This window comes from Nannobrachium achirus, assembly GCF_963921795.1.
Source record: "Nannobrachium achirus genome assembly, chromosome: 6".
In the NCBI taxonomy this organism is placed as follows: domain Eukaryota; kingdom Metazoa; phylum Chordata; class Actinopteri; order Myctophiformes; family Myctophidae; genus Nannobrachium; species Nannobrachium achirus.
The window spans coordinates 9,882,976-9,904,602 of record NC_137815.1 but is presented as its reverse complement, the minus strand read 5'-3'; the positions used below and the strand labels follow the sequence as shown (position 1 = coordinate 9,904,602).

Genomic DNA, 21,627 nt, shown 5'->3' with positions numbered 1-21,627 from the left:
GAAAAGCCTGCATACAATTCAGGGAGCATCTCCGAACGCGGAGCCCTTCAAACGCCAAGATTAACTGTATTCCATTTTTGCAGTAAATGGTTAAATCTGCTTGACCTGTATTGTATTCCATTTATGCACTAAATGGCTAAATCTTCTTGACGTGAATGTTCCTGCCTAAATTGTATGTATATGAAAGTGTGACTTTCATATAGAATAGAATGGGGAATAGGAAGTTAGGCCGATTACAGCTGAGAAGTGCAAGACTATACCGTGTCCTGCATGAAATAACTCTATAATTATGGCACGTTCTTTTTCAGTTTGCTCACTCTGTGTGCCAGAGGAGGGCCTGGACGACCAACGTATGGGATTCATAATTAAGTAATACCAAATGACCTTGAAGTGGTCTAATAGTTATTCTTTGTCTAGTGTGTTTAACCCTGCAAGGCCCAGCGTTGCTTTTTGGCAACATTTTTTTAATTAAAAAAAAAACTGTTATAATTAGTTTTCCTGTTCTTTTTTCACATTAACATCACCATTAAATCCTATTGTTTAGTATTTCAATGCCATTGGCCACGATATTTGCATATAAATACCCCCCACAGAGACTGACATTCACACCTCCCAGAGAAGTTGAAATTCCAGCGTCTGGACGAACAACATCTCACTTTTTAACTGAAGCTATTCCTCACTTAAAAAAAAAATGTTTTTTTCGTGATCATTAGAATGTCTAGAACACGTGCATATATCCCCAAAATGCAAATTAGAGCATGATTTGTGATTTATGATTCATGGCTATAAAACCTTACATTATTCATTTTTTAAAATGACATTTTCCTGTGTTTAGGACTCCTACAACACCATCTGATTTTTTTTTTCTTTTTTCTTTTTTGGCCAGTAGAAATTAATTCGGGTCTTGCAGGATTAATTAGCTCTGCCGAGTCACGATGAGCTGAGCAAATGTGCAGAAATGAGACAGAATGGGTCTGGGGAAATCCGGAGGCGGTAAACGCATTAGGATGTAGAGCCTTCATCTGTGGCGCGTAGCCGGATTTTACATTTTGAAAAGAGGGGATAGAAAAGGGTTTTGTTGAAGGTTGAGACGGGTGGAGACTTGAAAGCAATCGTGGCTTCGTGATTAGAGCATGGCTGCGTATTGGCTGATCATTATACTCCCATCTCACAGAAAGAGAAACGGGGAAGATATTAAGTCTTTAATCCCAGCCGTTTATATATTCAGAGGTGTCGCACCAAATTCGGGGCCCTGGATATACAAGGATTCACTGCGGGGTTCCCGCACAATTATTTTGTGCTTTAACTATTGAAAAATAGCAGATATACAAGCTCGCAGCGCGGCACTCGTAGATCTGCTATTTTTGAAAAATCTTCAAATCCTTCTGAGTTTTTTAAAAAAAAACCTATGGTTCTATGTCAGTGGCGCTCAAACCTTTTCATGTGAAGGACCCCCAAAATGAAATGTATTTGGCCCACGGACCCCCATCTCCCACCACCCCTCTCACCACCCCATTTAGTTCCAGGGACCCCCCAGAAGCAAAATTTGAGTTAAAAACATTTGCTTAAAAAATACATAAATTCAAAGATTTGCACACATTTTCACAACTTCAAACTTCAACTTCAAAAATAGCAGATCGACAAGATCGCAGCGTGGCACTCGCTGTGAGCTTGTAGATCTGCTATTTTTCAATAGCTAAGTATAAAATAATTAGTGCCCCTCCACCTTGGGCCCTAGTAACTCAGTTGTTGTACTTATTCAGACTCAACTCTGAAACATGTATTCCCTGCATAGTGCATACTCTGATCATAGCTATTTTCAAATCACGAGAGAGAGAGAGATCGAGCGATTTAGAAGAGCATGATTGAGGATTTCTTTATGAACCATCACTGACGTAAACCAACTCATTGCTATTATTTTATGTCTTAAAGGACAACTTTGTTTTTTCACAACAAGGGTTCATATTGAGAAAAGAAAAGATGAACGTTTTCATTTACTGCTTTCTATTGTTTTAGCGATTTCAGTATTTTGATTTCAGCGGGTGGGGGCATGCGTACAAGTGGCTAAATATGTATTTTTAGACACAGTAAGCCGGCAGTTTCCTTATCAGCCCCAATTCATCTGCCCATGAAAGATTGCGTTGCATCTTGGAAATGGTGTCTAAAAAGACAATTTAGCCACTTTAGCAAATCAAAATCGTTAAAATCACTAAAACGATAGAAAGAAGTAAATTAAAACATTTTAACACTCATCTTTTGTCTTCTCTAATGACTAATCTAAAATATGAACCCTTGTTGTAAAATACCAAAGTTGTCCTTTAATTACCCAGCTCTTATGCCTTAACTTAAAGGCCTGCCCATACTGTCTCCGACCACTGAACTTTTTGACGGAGAGTTGCGACTTTCCGACGTTTCCGAACTCTAATTCGCGGTAATGCTTTTCAGAAGATGCGAGTGACGTCATTTTGGAGTTGAACCGGACCTTTCCCACGAAAGGTTCTTGGTCAGAGACTGTGGCCTAGAAGTATTGAATGCTTTAACCAGTGAAAAATAGCAGATATAGGCCTACAAGCTCACAGCGCGGCACCGAGTGCCGCGCTGCGAGCTTGTAGATCTGCTATTTTTGAAAAGGTCGTGAAAACGTGTGCAAATCTTTGAATATATGTATTTTCAAAGCGAACGTTTGTAACTCAAATTTTGCTTCTGGTTGGTCCCTGGAACTAGATATTTTGAGATGGGGGTCCGTGGCCAAATACATATCATTTTGGGGGTCCTTCACATGAAAAGGTTTGAGCACCACTGACATAGTAGTCTCTCAAGAACAGACTAACTGAGCTCCAGTTAAGTGAAAAGGACCTTTTCTTTGACGATGGCTGGCCAGATTGCTGACATAGAAACATGCGTTTTTTCCAAAAACCTTAGAAGGATTCAAAGGACACTTATAGAATCGGGTCAAAATTCTAATTTTCACGATTTTTCCAAAAATAGCAGATCTACAAGCTCGCAGCGCGGCACTCGGTGCCGCGCTGTGAGCTTGTATATCTGCTATTTTTCAATAGTTAAAGCATAAAATATTGCGTCATAATGTGTGCAGGCCTAAATGGGTTCAAGTTAAGGCATAAGAGCCGGTACATCAATCAAAACGGAGCCCATGACTCATAAGTCATTAGGTCATTACTGAAGCAGCTGGTGATTTCATAGCTGAAATCGATATCATCCTTATCCGCCTTATTTTTTCTTTCTGTTTTCTTTACATAATGGAGATGACTCATAGCCTACGTGTTACCACTACTGCTCCTGTGGAGCGGTGTGTTTCACCATCGAAACTCCACAGTTGGTTGAGCGGAGTCCCTCAGGGCTCTATAGTTGCCTTTTCTGTTTCCACTGTACATTAAGTATCTTGGCTGGAAACGTGACTCATTGTGAGCTTGTAGATCTGCTATTTTCTGTGAAAGAGGTTTAGTCTCAAAATGAATGTTAAAGGACTAAATTGAATGCTGATAAAAATTGATAAAAAATCAGTTTCCCTCCCAGCTAATAACAGCACGAGGGGAGAGTGTTCATTTTGACAGCAAATTTTGATTTAGTTTTAGTCACTACTATCTCAGAGGCAAATATTGTGCTTTCTACTCCATTACAATATATGTTACAACTTTAGTTACAGTACTTACTTTGTAGATTTGGATTATTATTACAAAACATGCAATAACCACTTCAGCCCAATATACATTTTGGCCATTTAAAAATAGCTGCATTGTGTTGCATTACAATGCAACACATTGGGACCTTGTAGGACTTGTTATTTTCAAAATATCCCCCTAAACATTTTTCGGTCTATTAGACGTCTATTGTACGTCTAAAGGCTGGTCTAATATATGTCTAAATTTGAACGTTTTTTAAGACGTCTAAGCTTAGACTAGACCAGTGTTTCTCAAATGGGGGTACGTGTACCCCTAGGGGTACGCAGGGGTACTGCAGGGGGTACGTGAAGAAAACTAGAAATGGGAATATGTATTTTACTGTTATGGTTAATGATAAAACATTGACAGAGATGTATGAACCTGCTCATCTGTACATTTCTAAAGCAAATTACATTAATATCTTCACTAGTACTAACTGTTATTGAATTGAAAGCAATGTTTATTTGCCATTATGCTATTTTATTTTGAATGTAATGGTATTGGAGCCGGACTTTTGTTGTAAATGTTGCTGTAGTCAGGGGAAGGGCCGGGGTACTTGGCTTCGGAAATCAGTGTAAGGGGGTAGTGCAGCCAAAAAAGATTGAGAACCACTGGACTAGACGTTGATTAGAAGTCTAATAGGCGTATATATATATATATATATATATATATATATGTATAGACAGTCTATATTTTAGACTTCTAATAGATGTATATAAATAGACCATGTCTATGTATAGCCGTTGAAATAACGTCTAATGAACGTCTAGTCTAAGCTTAAACGTCTAAAAAACCTTCAAATCTATACCTCTATTAGACCAATTTTAGACCAACGTCTAATAGACGACTATTGCTCGGTGGGATGTATGTTATGCATTTGAAAACTTGTGAAATGGGACATTCTGCATAATGAGTACTTTCTACTTTTGCTATATAGGCCTACTTTAAGTACATTTTGAATACCATACTTTTTTTTTTTTACTTGTAACTGTAATATTTCTACAATTGCAGTACTGATACTTTTACTTATTCCACCACTGCTATAGGATAACAGGTAAACAATGAATCTGTCTAAAGCAGGGGTCTTCAACGTTTTCAGGCCAAGGACCCCTTAGTTGAGAGAGAGAGATGAAGCAGGGACCCCCACAACCCATAGATACCATAGTTTAGTTTCATCGTTTGACAGCACAATCATCAGTGTATTTTAGGTTCATCTAAATGTGTGTTTCCAGATATTTAACCGCTTGATACTTAATAAACAGACCTATCATTCTTTACTACTACTTAGTCAGCTCTTTTTCCCCTCTACACGAAACCTCTTTGCCGAGAATAGCCGGTCTACGAGCTTGTAGATCAGCTATTTTAGGCTAAAGTTCTCCGAATATGGACGCTAAGGTTCAAGTGGTTAATATAGAAAAGGAAAAAAAAGCTTCTATCACACAAAGATTTGGAGGACCCCCTAGGGGTCCCGGACCCCCTGTTGAAGACCCCTGGTCTAAAGAACATGCTCTAAATCACATTATATTTTTAAACATGTGTAGCAGTCAAAGATTTCACAGCTGAGATCCCATAATCCTTATTCACCTACCATTTCTCTGTCGCCCTTCACTTCAGAAAACAAGGCAGATTTAAATTGAAACGAAGTCATTTTAATTCAGACGTCAGCACTCCACAAAACTAATCAACCTTTTCCCTTTTTTTCACGTTGAAATCCAATTCCAGAGATGCCATGTCCATCTGAAATCTGAAAGCATAATATGCATCTATAATGCATTTAACCCATTTAGAACGGGTACACATATTGTGTATTATTATTTTATGCTTTAACTATTGAAAAATAGCAGATAAACAAGCTCACAGCGCGAGCTTGTAGATCTGCTATTTTTGAAAAATCGTGACAATTTGAATTTTGTGTCTTTTGAATCCTTCTAAGTTTTTTTGAAAACCCTATGTTCTATGTCAGCAATCTGGCTTAAACCCTGATGAAGACTGGCAACAGTCGAAACGTTGGTAAATAAATTATTTGCATCGTGGCTGAAGAGTGTGCGGCCTCTTTCCTCTCATTCAAAGCAATCTGGCTTAGCCATCGTCAAAGAAAAGGTCCTTTTCACTTAGTTAGTCTTTTCTTGAGAGACTACTATGTCAGTGGTTCTCAAACCTTTTCATGTGAATGATATTTATTTGGCCACGGACCCCCATTTAAAAATATCTAGTTCCAGGGACCCCCCAGAAGCAAAATTTGAGTTACAAAATGTTCGCTTTAAAAATACATATATTCAAAGATTTGCACACATTTTCACGACTTTTTCAAAAATAGCAGATCTACAAGCTCGCAGCACGGCACTCGGGGCCGCGCTGTGAGCTTGTATATCTGCTATTTTTCACTGGTTAAAGCATTCAATAATTCTAGGACTAAATGGGTTTAATGTGGGTGAGTTTGATGCTTTGATGAGGGCCCGTGGGAGATGCTGAGTGAATTATGCAAACTGTATTAGTTAGAATTAGGGCTTGTTTTTTTGGAACAGATCTTTGCCGATAGCTGTCCCAGACCAAAAGGCTTGGGCAGATCCATTATACTGTTAATTGACCCTTTACACAGAAATGTTCATAAAATGGACTATCTTTGGACATCTTGTAGAGCAGGGGTTCCCAAACTTTTTTGTCTCAGGGCACCCCATAAATATTTGTTTTAATCCGAGGCACCCCTACATTATAATTTTCACTCCCAGCACCTTATACTTATAACATATCGTTGTTGTCAGGTGGAAACCTTATATGTCCAAAACCGTTCTTTTTGTATTTATCATCTATAAAATGTACTAAACTAGTGAAAACCGCAGATCTACAAGCACACAACGCCTCGCATAGCGAGGCGTTGTGTGCTTATAGATCGGCTGTTTTTGCTAGTTTTGTGCGACAGTTGTGTATGATGAAGCAGGGCTTTGCTTTACCAAAAGACGTACACATTTGAAACTTGGAGATACGACGTTTCTGCCCGACAGTGGCGATATTTTAGTGATTATGTTGCGAGGAAAATGTTGCGATAATAGACATTTTGGTTAGAATTGACTGAAAATAACTTTGTACTTCAAGTTTAAAATGATACTAAATATTTTTTCAAGTGTCCAAATAAATTCCAAATATTATCAAATTATCTTGCGGCACCCCTGGACTGCCGTCACGGCACCCCAGGGTGCCCCGTCACCCACTTTGAAAACCCCTGTTGTAGAATACGTAAATGACTAGTTACTTTGTAGATTTTGATTATTATTAGGCCCTACAAAACATACATACATTTCGGCCATATGAAAACAGACCATCTACTGTAGATTAGACTATTTTCAAAAGATTTGTATACATGTTATACATTTGAGAACTTTCAAGAACAGTTTCTACTTTTGGTATTCATGTACATTTTGATACCAATACCTTTGTACATTTACTCAAATACAATTTGAATTCTGAACTTTTACTTGTAAGGGCACAGTCAGTCGGTAACGCTGCACTTTTATTCTACTTAAAGAGGTTGGATTCTGCCGATGCATTTCAATAGGAATGGCGCGGTTTGATGGTCTTGCGCATCTTTCCCATGCCACGCACAACTTGCGTTTATGCAGGGGCGAAATTAGATCTTATTCTGCATGGGTTTTCAGATCAAAAGGGCCCTGTACTGCTGTGAGGGGGGCCCATAGATTAGGAGATTAGAGACCCCTAATATATTGGAAATGACAAAATACAAGTTTCAAATTTGTATGTTCTTTCGCAAAGCAAAGCCCTGCTTCATCAGACAAGGCCGTCGCACAAAAGTACTGAAAACAGCAGATCTACAAGCACACAGATCGGCTGTTTTCACTAGTTTAAATCATTTTTAAAATGAAAAAATGCTAAATGAACGGTTTTGGACATACAAGGTTTTCACCCGACAACGGCGATATAATAGCCTATGAATTTATAATACTGTCACCAGTTGGGGGGCCCTTGGGTTTATTAAACCCATCAACCCTATACAGATTACGCTTGTGCGTTTATGCGCCCCATACACCTATTTGAAGCAGATAACTGCTCGACGCAGATGCTGCTTTTCCCCCCTCTGTCCTCAGGCGAGTCGAAGGCAGACCGTCCCAAGACTCAGGAAGGAAGTGACAACTGCAATTTAGGACGGGGGGTGTTTGAATCCCTGTGGGGCTGTTGAAAGAGGCCTTGTTTGTGTGGGTATAAAACGTAGTTTCAAACTTTTTGAACTGGGTCAACTACTAGGGGATATGCCACCACACACAGTTATCTGAAGTTGACTCGTTAGTGTGCATACATTACACACATACGTCATCCAAGATAATCCCCTGTTTAATTATTCATAATGTTTTGACATGTTCCGTTTGCAATATCAACACCAGCGATCAGTCAAGTTCATTTACAGTGAAATGGGTTGCGCAAGCTTTATACTGTAACACATTTACATCGTTCAGTTGATTTACAGTGAAATGGCGGGCCCACAAACTTCACACAACTGGCAAATATCTACTGTATTCTACCTAGTGCACAGTCAGCATTTAGTCTTAGATTCTACACTAGTATTATGGACATTATTAAACATAAATGAAGCAGGGAATCAGCTTGGACTAAATCTGAAAGTTAGGACGTGAGTTGCGCTGTTCTTGGTGCGTTCTTTTTCAATCTACAGTACACCAATTCTCTTCACTAAAAATCACAGATCTACAAGCTCACAACGTGTCAGATTTGAGCTTGTTGATCGGCTATATTTGGCGAATGTTCCCCCCAGATTCATAGGGATGCTGGGCTTCAAGTGGTTAAACGGCAAGTAAAAAAGTTGTTTTCAGTCTGTCCTAATTCAAACGGATATTCTCAAGTTTTCCTTGGGACGTACTGGATCTTAGGAGGAAAGATTCACATAATATTCACATGTGACATAAAGTATGGTTCCAAAAACTAACAATGTCATTCAATGCAGGGGTGCCGTGGGCGATAAAGTCACTCACAGGGGTGACCTGAGCCAAAGAAATGTTTGAAAACTACTGTTCTAAGACATGGGTCTTCAACGTTTTCAGGCCAAGGACCCCTTAGTTGAGAGAGAGATGAAGCAGGGACCCCCACAATTTTTTTCATAGATTCCATATAGTTTCATTGTTTGACAGCACAATCATCAGTGTATTTTGGATTCATGTCAATTTGTGTTTTCAGATATTTAACCACTTGAACTGTCAATACGTAACTTGACCTTTCACTCTGCACATATAGTCTGCTGTTTTTCCCCTCTACGCCAAACGTCTTTGCCGGAAAATAGGCGATCTACAAGCTCACAACGCCTCGCGCTGCGAGGCGTTGTGAGCTTGTAGATCTGCTATTGTTGGCTAAAGTTCTCAGGATATGGACGCTAGGATTCAAGTGGTTAATATAAAAAAGGACAAAAGGTTTATATCACATAAAGATTTGGCCTGTAGTAACTCTGAGGACCTCCTAGGGGTCTCGGACCCCCTTTTGAGGGCCACTGTTCTAAGTCATTATGTTGTGTTCTTTTCACAGATCTGGTATTACACCAATGGGATCCTACGAGATGCAGGCTTTACCAGTGCAGTCATTCCCTACATCACCCTGAGCACAGGCGGCATCGAGACACTGGCTGCCATCGTTTCAGTGAGTATTACCCAGAGGGCCATTTGTCCACATTTAAAACGAAGCAAACACCGAACTGAAAGTTCCTATGATTGGCCGCGCTAGTTGCGCTGTTCTGATACCAGAAGCAACATGTTCTCCACAGGATTCCTTTCATTTCCCTCGAACATTTACATTTGATTTTCTTTGTTTGATTTACACATTGTCATACATACTTTATGGTTCCTGTCGCTAGTTTAAAGCCTTATTTCAATCACCATGATATGCGTTTTGTGAAAATAAGGTCCAATTTATGTTAGATTTGATGTTAAAGCAGGGTATGCTGTAGGAGTGACTTTTGATCATAGACTTGTGTTGTGATGATGATTCTTCTTCATCTAAACACGTTAAAATATTGTGTAAAAATTCATATATTTCTTGAAACCTTCATATATTCTAGATACATTGCACATTCAGTGAATTTTTCCAAACCCTTTTTTGTAAAAAAAAAAAAAATAAAAATAAATTACACAAGACCACTCAAAACAAGGATTTATAATAGAGAAATCTCAACCTTCTGAAGTTGCTTGAAGTCCATTGGGAAGTTTCCGAAGTCAGTTATGATTTGGGCTCTGCAATGCTTTTTTACACAATATTCAAATGTTCTTAGACGGATCTGTATATAAAAAAAAGACACTGTGACATTCGTGTCGGCTCACGCACACGCACACGCACACGCCCGCCCGCCCGCCCGCCCGCCCACGACAAGATCTGAAATGCCTATTCACACGAGGAGCGCTGCGTGACCCCACGGATTCCAAGTGAAAAAAACTCAGACATCATCTGAAAAGCCCTTAAACACTCCAGGCAAGATGAAAGCCCAACGTAATCACTTCATTTCTTTTCACAGTAGTGCTCTTAAATGAACTCGCTGGGTATTAACCGTGCATCTATATATCTTCAGCATCTTGACTTTTAGACGCTGGGTGGGAGATATACCGGCAATGCATTAGCAGGTCTTTGGGTCTTCCGAATTAAATGTTCAGTGATTTAACTTCTTTTTTTTTTAACTTTGAGTTTCATTCAGGTTAGTTTAATTTCACCTTACAGTGCTGCTGGGTAACTGCAGGCAGGTCGATGTTTCAGTAATTGATCTCAGCGGTAGCCCCCATCAGAGCCGTATAGCTGACCATCTCATACAGCCCTTTTGACACGGGGAAAGTCATCAGGAAGTTATCGGAGTAATTATTTCTAAATGGTACTCTATACTGCTGTGGAATTGAGTCACTGGTGCAATATCTATTGAAGGCCAAGCTTGATATCTTTCAAATCACGCTCAAATGGGAAAGGGGGTAGTGGTTTTCAATTTACTGTATGGACACAGACACCATTAAGGCCCTGCACAGGTCGGTCGTTTTAGTTTCTTCACAGACCCATTAAGACACTGAGACAGATTCTGCACACATGCCTTCAAAATCAGTAGTTCTCAAACTTTTTTATATGCAGATTGGGACGGAAGAGTTTGAGAACCCCCACTTTGAGTAAAACTTTGTGCGATAGGATATCGTTTTAACATTAACCACTTGAACCCTAAGCATTCCTAGAGGTTTGTTCATGTATAGAGGAAAACCAGAACAGACCAAGTAACGAGTGACATGTCACGTTTTGACAGTTTAAAGGAGTAGTTCACCCCCCAAACTACTTTTTTTCTATTGATTACTCATGCCATGGAGACTTGAGTTCAATAATATGTTTTTGTCGCATTCCTAAGACAATAATTTGATAACAATGAATTTACACCCATTGATTCCCCATCCGGAATCAATGGGGGTATAATCCATTTTTTTGTCTTATGAATGTGACAAATACAAAGAAAAAAATCATTGAACTTAAGTCTCCATGGCATGAGTAATCAATAGAATAAAAGTCATTTTGGGGAACTACTCCTTTAAGAGGTTGAATGTCTGAAAATATACACATAAATGAATACAACATGATATCATGCTGTCACAAGTCTATGAAACTATCTATGAAATGTAAAAGTGTAATCTGCAACTCAATTTGATGTAGTATATCGTCACTGTCGGGCAGAAACCTCGTATCTCCAAGTTTCAAATGTGTTAATTTTTTCGCAAAGTAAAGCACTGCTTCATCATACAAGGCCGTCGCACAAAAGTAGTGAAAACAGCCGATCTGCAAGCACACAACGCCTCGCACCGCGAGGCGTTGTGTGCTTGCAGATCAGCTGTTTTCACTAGTTTAAATCATTTTAAAAATGATGAATGCAAAACAAACGGTTTTGGACATACAAGGTTTCCACCCGACAACGACGATATAGAGGGCATCTCTGCTTCATCTCTCTCTCAGTTAAGTCTCTCCAAGACACCTTCTCATATACCCTTCCCAACTCCATAACAAATAATGAGTGTCACCATGCATGCTTAGCCTGTAACTGTCTGATAAGTTGGCTGCTGCACTCGCAACCTTTTTTCAGACTAACAGAGCTCTGGGGTGAAAATGCCGGCTCAGCCGTTATGTCACGTGGGCTCGGAATAGATTTTTGTGTGTCCGATAAAATGTCAGATGTTGAACCTGCCATTGTACTATAACTGCAGCTGCAAAAGATCGCTTCACAGGGAAAAAAAAGGACAGTTTTAAGGATAAGGACTGTCGTCAGCGATTTAGCATAGCTAGATGAAGAGTACTGCGCAGCAGTGGTGGTGGACAAAGTACCGTATTTTCCGGACTATAAGGCGCACTTAAAAGCCTTTAATTTTCTCAAAAACTACAGTGCGCCTTATTGTCCAGTGCGCCTTATATATGGATCATTCATTGACATTGACATTCCCTTTAGCACAGCTCCATCTGTTGGATGCATAACGCAACAGTAGCGTCTATTATGTGCGCCTTATAGTCAGGTGCGCCTTATATATGAAAATAGTTTGAAAATAGACCATTCATTGACAGTGCGCCTTATAGTCAGGTGCGCCTTATAGTCCAGAAAATACTGTACTAAGTTGCTTAGTCAAGTTTGTACTTGAGTTAAAGTACTGGAGTACTTGCTTATAAAAATATGGCAGAGCCAGATTGCTGACACAGAAACATAGGTTTTTCAAAAAATCTTAGAACGATTCAAAAGACACTCATAGAATCGGGTCAAAATTCTAATTTTCAAGATTTTTCAAAAATAGCAGATCTACAAGCTCGCAGCGCAGCACTCGGTGCCGCGCTGTGAGCTTGTATATCTGCTATTTTTCAATATTTAAAGCATAAAATAATGATACACAATAATGTGTACCCGTTCTGAATGGGTTAAAACATAAGGTTAACAAAACAACTCACATTTAAAAGCCCCTTTTCGACTGCAACTTTAGCACCACACTACACGACACTGCACCACTCCATACCACTACATATAAATATATATAATCTACATTTTCCATTACACAAAAGTATCCCTATTGGTAAGGAACACATTGACCCTTTTAACTGTGATTATAACACAATATACATTTGTATTACAACTATCCTAATTATAATGCACTATAATGGATTATAACTGTGATTATAACAGACTATAAAGTATTAATGTATTACTATGATAACTATAATACACTATAATAGATTATAACAGTGATTATATAACACAATAGAATCTATTATCATGTATTACAACTATATCCTGGTGGTCTAAATGAAAAGTCAGGTCTAAATGAAAAGTCAGTGAGTGATCAGTCATTATGAAGTGTTTGGCTGTGTTTTTCCTAGCTCAGACCTACTCTGTAGTGGTACCACATTTAATACCACTTTCACACCACTCTACCCAGGTGCTTGTAGTGGAAAACCTGGCACAAATGGGCGGTGTCGCTGGTGTGGAGTGGTGTGTTGTTGGGCCATGTCAGTGGAAAAGGGGCTAAAGTGTGCAACAGCAATATGAGTCCTATTATATTCCTGCAGAGTGGTATAGTCAGGTTCCAGTACTCACACAATAAGCCCCTTTCAGCCGACGGCAGTGAGTCGAGAGGCTGCCCCGTTGGACACAAATCATGTTCAAACTGATCCAGATTATTGTTGAGCACTTGAATGGTGCGGCCAGTGAGTTATCCTCGCCCACGCTGTACCAGAGAGAGGCACGGCACTAGGCACTAGGCCCTGTGTGCAGGGGCGTCACAAGGGGGGGAAAGTGGGACTGAGTTACTAGGGCCCTGGGTGGAGGTTCCTTAATTATTTTAGCTATTGCAAAATAGCAGATATACAAGCTCACTGTGAGCTGCTATTTTTGAAAAGTCGTGAAAATGTGTGTAAATCTTTGAATGTATGTATTTTTGAAGCGAACATTTGCAACCCAAATTTTGCTTCTGTTGGGGGGCCCTGGAACTAAATATTTTGAGATGGGGGTCCGTGGCCAAATACCTATCATTTTGGGGGTCCTTCACATGAAAAGGTTTGAGCACGGCTGACATAGAAACATAGGCACACACTTTCACGATCTTTCAAAAATAGCAGATCTACAAGTGTGCAGCACTCTGCAGCACTCTGTGCCGCGCTGTGAGCTTGTATATCTGCTATTTTTCAATAGCTAAAGCACAAAATAATGCGTTCCCAGTCTAAATGGGTTCAACCCCCTCCCCTACAGTGAATCCTTGTACCCAGGGCCCAGCATTTGGTGCGACACCCCTTGCAGGGGCCGTGTTGCAAATCCCAGAGCAGCTGGCACAATCTGGGGCTGGGGGAAAGTGAACCTGACGTCCTCAACACACTGCCTTAAACGGCTACTGTTTGAGCGTGCCCTTTAGCAGGGTGCTTAAAGGTGCTATAGCAGGGTTCCCCAATTAGTTTTCCCCAAGGGCCAAATTATGTCTAGGGTACCAAGCCGAGGGCCACAACATTGCAGGGGGCAATGTTCCCACTACTCCAGCGACAGTTTTCATCGTTGTCGGGTGAAAATCTTGTATGTCCAAAACCGTTCGTTTTGAAATTTACATTTTAAAAATGATTTAAACTAGTGAAAACAGACTCCCACTCCCTGGGGCCGGGGGTTAAATCAGGGTTTCCCAAACGTTTTTGTCTCAGGGCACCCCATAAATATTATTTTAATCCGAGGCACCCCTACATTATAATTTTCACTCCCAGCACCTTATATTTATAGCATATATCGTCGTTGTCGGGTGGAAACCTTGTATGTCCAAAACTGTTCCTTTTGTATTTATCATCTATAAAATGTACTAAACTAGTGAAAACAGCAGATCTACAAGCACACAACGCCTGAGAAGCTGAGATATCTGTATCTGTCTGTCTGTGTCCACTTTATGCCCATATATGGAGATCTTTGACCATCTGTTTGCCTGTGTCCATTTATGCCCATGTATGGAGATATCTGTATCTGTCTGTCTGCATCCATTTTATGCCCATATATGGAGATCTATGCAGACACAGTGCCGGAAAATCCTGATGTCAGACATCAGAATCCGAAACTTTCGTGCTGGTTCCAGAAAATCGTGTATCGGGTCGGGTCGAGGCCGAGCACTGCACTACCTGCTGCGGTGGGGAACGCGCGTCCGAATTTGAAATAGGGAATGAATGCCCCACCCTTTAATGCAAACCCCATGAATGCCCCACCCTTTAATGCAAACCCCAATATACCTGTTGTCATAGGACCCGTTTTGACCAACTGTTTGTCTTTGTCCACTTATGCCCATATATGAAGATCTCTGCACACACAGTACCGGTTGCGGAAAACTCTGATGTCATACATCAGCTCCGCATACGGGCATTCATTTTATTCCCATATATGGAGAACGCGCGTGCCGGTGGGACGAACGGTTCTCGAGATACGCGGATTACATACATACATACACACTCACAGAGATCTTTTGTTGACTCATGTGGCGTACGTGATGTCAGAGCCTTTTATGAAGTGATGTCACAATGAGTCAGCGATTGCACCGATTTCCTCCGGAACAGCCTGATGTCAACAATCAGCTCCGCATAAGGAGATTCCGAACGTTTTGCGCCGGTTCGGGAAAACCGCGCGTCGGGTCGGGTCGAAGCCCGGCACTGCACTCCGCGCCGCGGCGTGGAACGCGCGTGCCGAATCTGAAGCCGGTGGGACGAACGGTTCTCGAGATACGCGGATTACATACAGACACGCAGACACGCAGACAGAGATTTGTCGCATTTATAGATAGATTGAAAAGTCCATATTAGTGGTCGTGGCGAGCAACTGACGGCTGCGCGTGTCGCCGAGAGCGCTGTCGGACGGAAGCCTTGTTGGACGGAATCGTTTATCGTGTGAAGAAAATATGTGCGCGCTCTTTAAGTAAAAGTACTCATTGTGCAGAATGTCCCATTCCACAAGTTCAAAATCTATACAAATCTTGTGAGAATAGCAGATCCTACAAGCTCACAATTTGTGAGCTTGAGCTTGTAGATCAAATGGCAGAAATATATATCCACAAGTTTCCGCGGGAGTTTACTGGAGACCATCGGGACCAAACTTCCGGGTTTAACAGCAGACATACAAGCTCACGTCGCGTCGCAGATGCAACCCGTTGTGAGCTTGTAAATCGGCGCCGGAAGCTCGGTACAGACGTCTGCGCAATGCACTATGGAGCGTTGGAAACTCGTGGATAGGGCCGAAGTAGTAGTGGTAGTAGTAATGTATGTTAATAACCTAAATGTGCTAAATAATAGCGACTAAAGCTGTCAAATATTATTGTAGTGGAGTATAACTACAATATGTTGTACTTCTTCATATGCTGCCTGTGAAGTGCAACAGAACAAAACAAAGCCATTTGGATTAATCACGCCAACAGAATTGTCCTCCCTGCGGCCTGTTTGTACTGTGTCTCTGTGTGCCTGTGTGATATGTCTCTGGGGAATGACTGTATGATGATGTGTCATGTGAGCGAACACCCCGCAAACAAGTAAACACAGGGAACTCATACTCATACTTTTATGCAGAGTTGAAACGCCATGGTGGATTATTGAAGGTATACCACCAGGGACGTGCTGGCCATTGGGAAAAGCGGGACAACTCCCGAACGGCTGGTTCATTCCCGGCCGGTCCAGGCCGGCCATTAGGAAAAAAATAAAAATAAAATGTCGGCCTTCGTTCCATTTTGGGGGCTAGGCGGCCAACAAAGTAAATCGTCACTGTCGGGCAGAAATCTCGTATCTCCAAGTTTCAAATGTGTACATTTTTCCACAAAGCAAAGCCCTGCTTCATCGTACAAGGCCGTCACACAAAAGTAGTGAAAACAGCCGATCTACAAGCACACAACGCCTCGCAGCGCGAGGCGTTGTGTGCTTGTACATCGGCTGTTTTCACTCGTTTAATACATTTTTTAAATCAAAAACAAAACAAACGGTTTTGGACATACAAGGTTTCCACCCGACAACGACGAAATATAACTCATGTAATTGGCCCACTGGCATAGCAGCACTATGGAGAGAGATCTCTCTCTATAGCGTGCAATGAGGGCCTCTCCAATTCTTTTTCCCGGGCTGAATCAGGGGCCCAGCACGTCCCTGTATACCACTGTGCCAGTCTCTCACTCCCAGGGACGTGCAGAGAATGTTAGAATGTTCCAAAAGGGCCTTTTGGTGAAAATATTGAAAATAGCAGACCGAGGTCGGCTATTTCCAGTACTTGATACCACACTAAACTAAGCATAAAAAAAGCCAATGTGGCGTACAGCATGGATTTCTACACAGAGAGGGCAAGTCTTTCAACATGCTGCATTCAAGTTCAGGAGAGTTTGGACAAGACAATTATTTTGAATGCTGCCTTCAGGTATGGCATGTGTAGCCCCCACAGTTAGTACCAGCCATGAACCAGCGACAACAGCCCTGCTAATTAGCACGACTGGTTGTGCGACTGGGTTCAATCCCCGCTTCTGCGTCTCACTACAATCTGGCGTTGTCGGCAGGATGAGGAGCGCGGTATCTTCGCGTGAGGGACAGGTCCACGTCGTGTGCGGCGGTCTGCGGCGTGAAGTGTGAAGCGCGAGGGCGCGCTCCAAAGATCAGGGGGGTGATTGTAGCCCCCACAGTTAGTACCAGCCATGAACCAGCGACCACAGCCCCGCTAATCAGGCTCAGTCTTATTAGCACGACTGGTTGTGCGTTGGACTGGCGAGTGGGAGTCCCGGGTTCAATCCCCGCTTCCGCGCATCACTACACATGGAAAGAGGGCATTTGCATTGCTTTCACCATAGTAAAAACTGCATTCATGTTCTGGAGAGTAAAAGGGCAGGGGCTCAAGGACTCTTTGTGTGCACGTGCTTGCCCTCCCGGTTATCATTTTAAATAATCATACTAAGGCCACAGAGCAGGCGTGGACTTCAGTGTTGCCATTTCTTATTATTATAAGCGATATTGCACCGTCTTTTTTGTCTGTAAAGTTGACGTTCACAGTTAGTATGAAAAGTTCCAGCTCATGTCCATCCGTCACACTAATAAACGACATTTTGTTACCTATCGACATCAGTTCCTCTCTTCCATTCCATCCATGAAGGCAGGTCACAAAACGTTGTAAGTAACACATTTGGTGTAACATTCACTCACATGGGTCTGTGGCGCGTCACTGTTTGGCTGTGTAGCTTTCACAGGCTTATCACAGGCTTTAATAACACACTGTTGTTTCAGACGGTCGCTTCTCGGCCTTAGGGTAAATATTAGTAGTTGCGGGTTGCATTTTTTGGGTCTTGTTTCTAAAGGGTTGATGCTTTATTTTGGGCTTGCTTCCTAATGGTGTTTACTGTAAACCAGTGGTTCTCAAACCTTTTCTTTAAAGATTTGTTGTTGGGGCTTTTATGCCTTTATTGACAGGACAGTAGACCGTCAGGAAATGGGGGGAGAGATGGGGAGTGACACTCGTCAAAGGCCGCCCGGATCGGCCACCAGGCATCGATGCCTATGTGGTATGCGCCTGGACCAGTAGGCCAGCGGGTGCCTTTTCATGTCAAGAACCCCCGAAATGAATATGTGATTGTCCGCATAATATATCCCCATCTAAAAACATTCGGTGCCAGGGGACCCCCGTACAACATTTGTGTTGTGTTTTGAAATAGCAGATCAGCACTGCTGATCTATTCAATAAAATAGATACGTGTTCTATTAAGTATTAATCTATTAATGAATAAATAAAATTAAATGATAATAATAAATAATCAGTTCATTATGAGCCTGCTGCCTGTGGCGGTTCGAATTAGACTATGGCGGACCGCCACAGTCTGGTTAATTAATGAGAAACGCTGCAAGATCACAAGGTCATTTCCCCCTGGCAAGCTAAATTCACAAAGGCACGGGACAAATGATCATTGTCAGTTGAAGTTCAAACACAGTCTTGGTTACAGTATAGAAGACAAAAGCAGCGGGAGAAAAAAGCATGAAAGAATTACTGAAGAAAAGCCAACAAAGTGGTGCAGCTCACAGCAGGATGCCTGTGCTGCGTTTCCATCACTCCCGTTTGAATTAGGCTGTAAGTGACGTACTGTGTTTGAAGCGCCATCAATCCGTGCAGTTCCCCTCGCCTGGGGTGAAACAGAAGAACACACGTTTTATGTTTGATCTGCTGCAATGGGATGAGGCAGCACTGGTAGCGTTGGCTTTATTCAGTGGTCTCTGGTCCCCAAACATTTCCCCCCTTATTCTCCTTTATTGTGTATAGGATGCGGATCCTTGTTAGCTTATGCCAAGACACAGTGGTGTAGCTCTGAAGTACTATGTACCAGGGGTGTCAATTGGGTATGGCAGGGGTATGCAGCTGCCATACCCTGGGTCCAGGGGGGAGAATACAAGTTACTTTAAAATATAAATCCATGAATGTCTCTTTGTCTATCTGTGCTGGTTATGTTGTTAAATTACATTAAAATAACTACAAGTGCAAAATTTAACAAGGTATTATAATTATATTCTTCACCCTTTTATTCTCCCCATCTTGACAGAGTAGTAGCCTATATTCCCAGGTTCCACAGGTCAGCTGCACATTTGCAATTCATTATTGTTAATTGTGGCACGTTTACTATATTATGCCAAGTTTAGCTGCACTTGAACAACTGTTCCAGACTGCCATATCCATCCCAAGAAACCATAGAAAATTTGCGGGGAAAAAAAATTGAATGTAGGCCTACTTCTTAAAATAAATGTATCATGCCTGTTGCTAAGGTATGGCAACATGACTGGTGTCTTCGCAAAACACCAGTCATGTTGCCATACCTTACCTTTTTCTGAACTGACGCTACTGCTATGTACCCTAGTACATAGCAGTAGCGCAGACGCTTCCGCGTCTGCGCCGCCTCTGCGTCCAGTGTGTGTTTCCCCCTTTAGAGGCCATTTGTAGAATCGGCCAAACTTAACTGAAATTGAAAACAAAGTCAAACAAAGTGAAAACCAAATAAAATTTGTAAAACTAATTAAAAATGCTAAACTATAATAACCTTCCTCCAGGCTAATGGGATATCCACAAGGCCATGAAGGCCAACTGGCCAGGAGGCCAGGCTGTCCCCTCTGGCACTCCTGTCTGTCCAAAAACAATTAACAAGCTGGTTCCACACTGACATTGCAACACATCAATATTGTGTGGTACTCCATGCATGGAACAAGAATGTCTGTTCCAGCTGAGGAAATCTTGCTCTTTGAACGACCATCATTTCGACAACGGAGCGTCGGGAGGGTTAGCGACTCACCCCACGGAGGTTAGGGTTAGGGTAGTTACACCACCATTGGAGAGGGGTGAAATAGTGTTAGTGTCATTGGTCATATCTCTCTTCCATACAGCTCTTGCTCACACACCAGACACACAGAGAGAGAGAGAGAGAGAGAGAGAGAGAGAGAGAGAGAGAGAGAGAGAGGAACACGCACGCGCGTGCGCGCGCGCACACACACGCACGCACGCACGCACGCACGCACACACACACACACACACACACACACACACACACACACACACACACACACACACACACACACTATTATTGATTTCAGCTGTTACAATACCAAACATGCAAACATGACCCGCTTTATTTACTTCAGTCTATATTAGTAGCCTATATTATTATTATTTTATGTCCAACGTATTTGTATTTAAGTTCATAAAGTTAACATTAATATATAACTAAATGCATTTGACATTAAATCAAAATGTTACATTTCAGGATTCCAACTAAAAAGAACAAAAAATAATTCAGGATTCCAATTCAAAAGAAGCAAAAAATGCCGATCTACAAGCTCTGCAACAACACTGCTTGTTGTTGTTGAACATAGATAGGATAGGCTAGTAGTAGGATAGGATTGAACAGTCATTTTCAGAGTGTTTCCAAGTAAAATTAACTTGTTTGTTGTCACAAGTTTCATCAGCATGTTTATGCTATGTGTTCAGTCGTAAGACTGAGACAGTGTAGCGTGTCAAAAATAGCAGATCTACAAGCTCACAACGCGTTTATCCGCGACGCATTGTGCATTTGTAGGTCTGCTCCTTGAGTTACGCTTCCACCAGTAAAAACCTCTCACAGCCAATCGATGACTGTTATTTCACGAACCCCGCCTTTTGTCCCGCCTACAACAGTTAACCCGTTAATTGCTGGTTGTTTTCAAGGCTAGCAAAAGAGCGTTTTAATGATTTATTAGATTACAAAAATATGATATTTCACCCGTCGAATACTCGACTAATCGAATACCTTTAGGGTTGAATAGTCGAATACTAATAATCACTATTCGTGAATGCCCTAAAACAGGGGTTCCCAAACTTTTTTGTCCCAGGGCACCCCATAAATATATTTTTTTAATCCGAGGCACCCCTACATTATAATTTTCACCTATAATTTAAACTTTGTATGTCCAAAACCGTTCGTTTTGTATTTATCATCTATAAAATGTACTAAACTAGTGAAAACAGCTGATCTACAAGCGTAGATTGGCTGTTTTCACTAGTTTTGTGCGACAGAGGTTTCTGCCCGACAGTGATGCTATTTTGGTGATTATGTTGTGAGGAAAACGTTGAGATAATAGCCATTTTGGTTAGAACTGACTGAAAATAACTTTGTACTTCAAGTTTAAATATTTTTGACCAAATAAATTCCAAATATTATCAAATAATCTTGCGGCACCCCTGGACTGCTGTCGCGGCACCCCAGGGTGCCCCGTCACCCACTTTGAAAACCCCTGCCCTAACACACACACACACACACACACACACACACACACACACACACACACACACACACACACACACACACACACACACACACGTGTGCATGTGCATTCAACGCGTTCAGTCAAAACCCACATAATAACACCAACATACTGAACACACATTATACCTTGTGCACTGGGA

At 41.5% G+C, this 21,627-nt stretch overlaps 1 protein-coding gene across 1 annotated transcript in view; it reads left to right on the top strand.

Moving 5' to 3' along the window:
• The window catches only part of slc2a9l2 (solute carrier family 2 member 9, like 2), a 359,618-nt gene that overhangs the window by 162,423 nt on the left and 175,568 nt on the right, over positions 1-21,627 (top strand). The window contains exon 9 of the mRNA XM_080728471.1: positions 9,222-9,332. Coding sequence (XP_080584597.1) covers positions 9,222-9,332 — 111 coding nt within the window. The remainder of the gene's footprint in view (positions 1-9,221; positions 9,333-21,627) is intronic.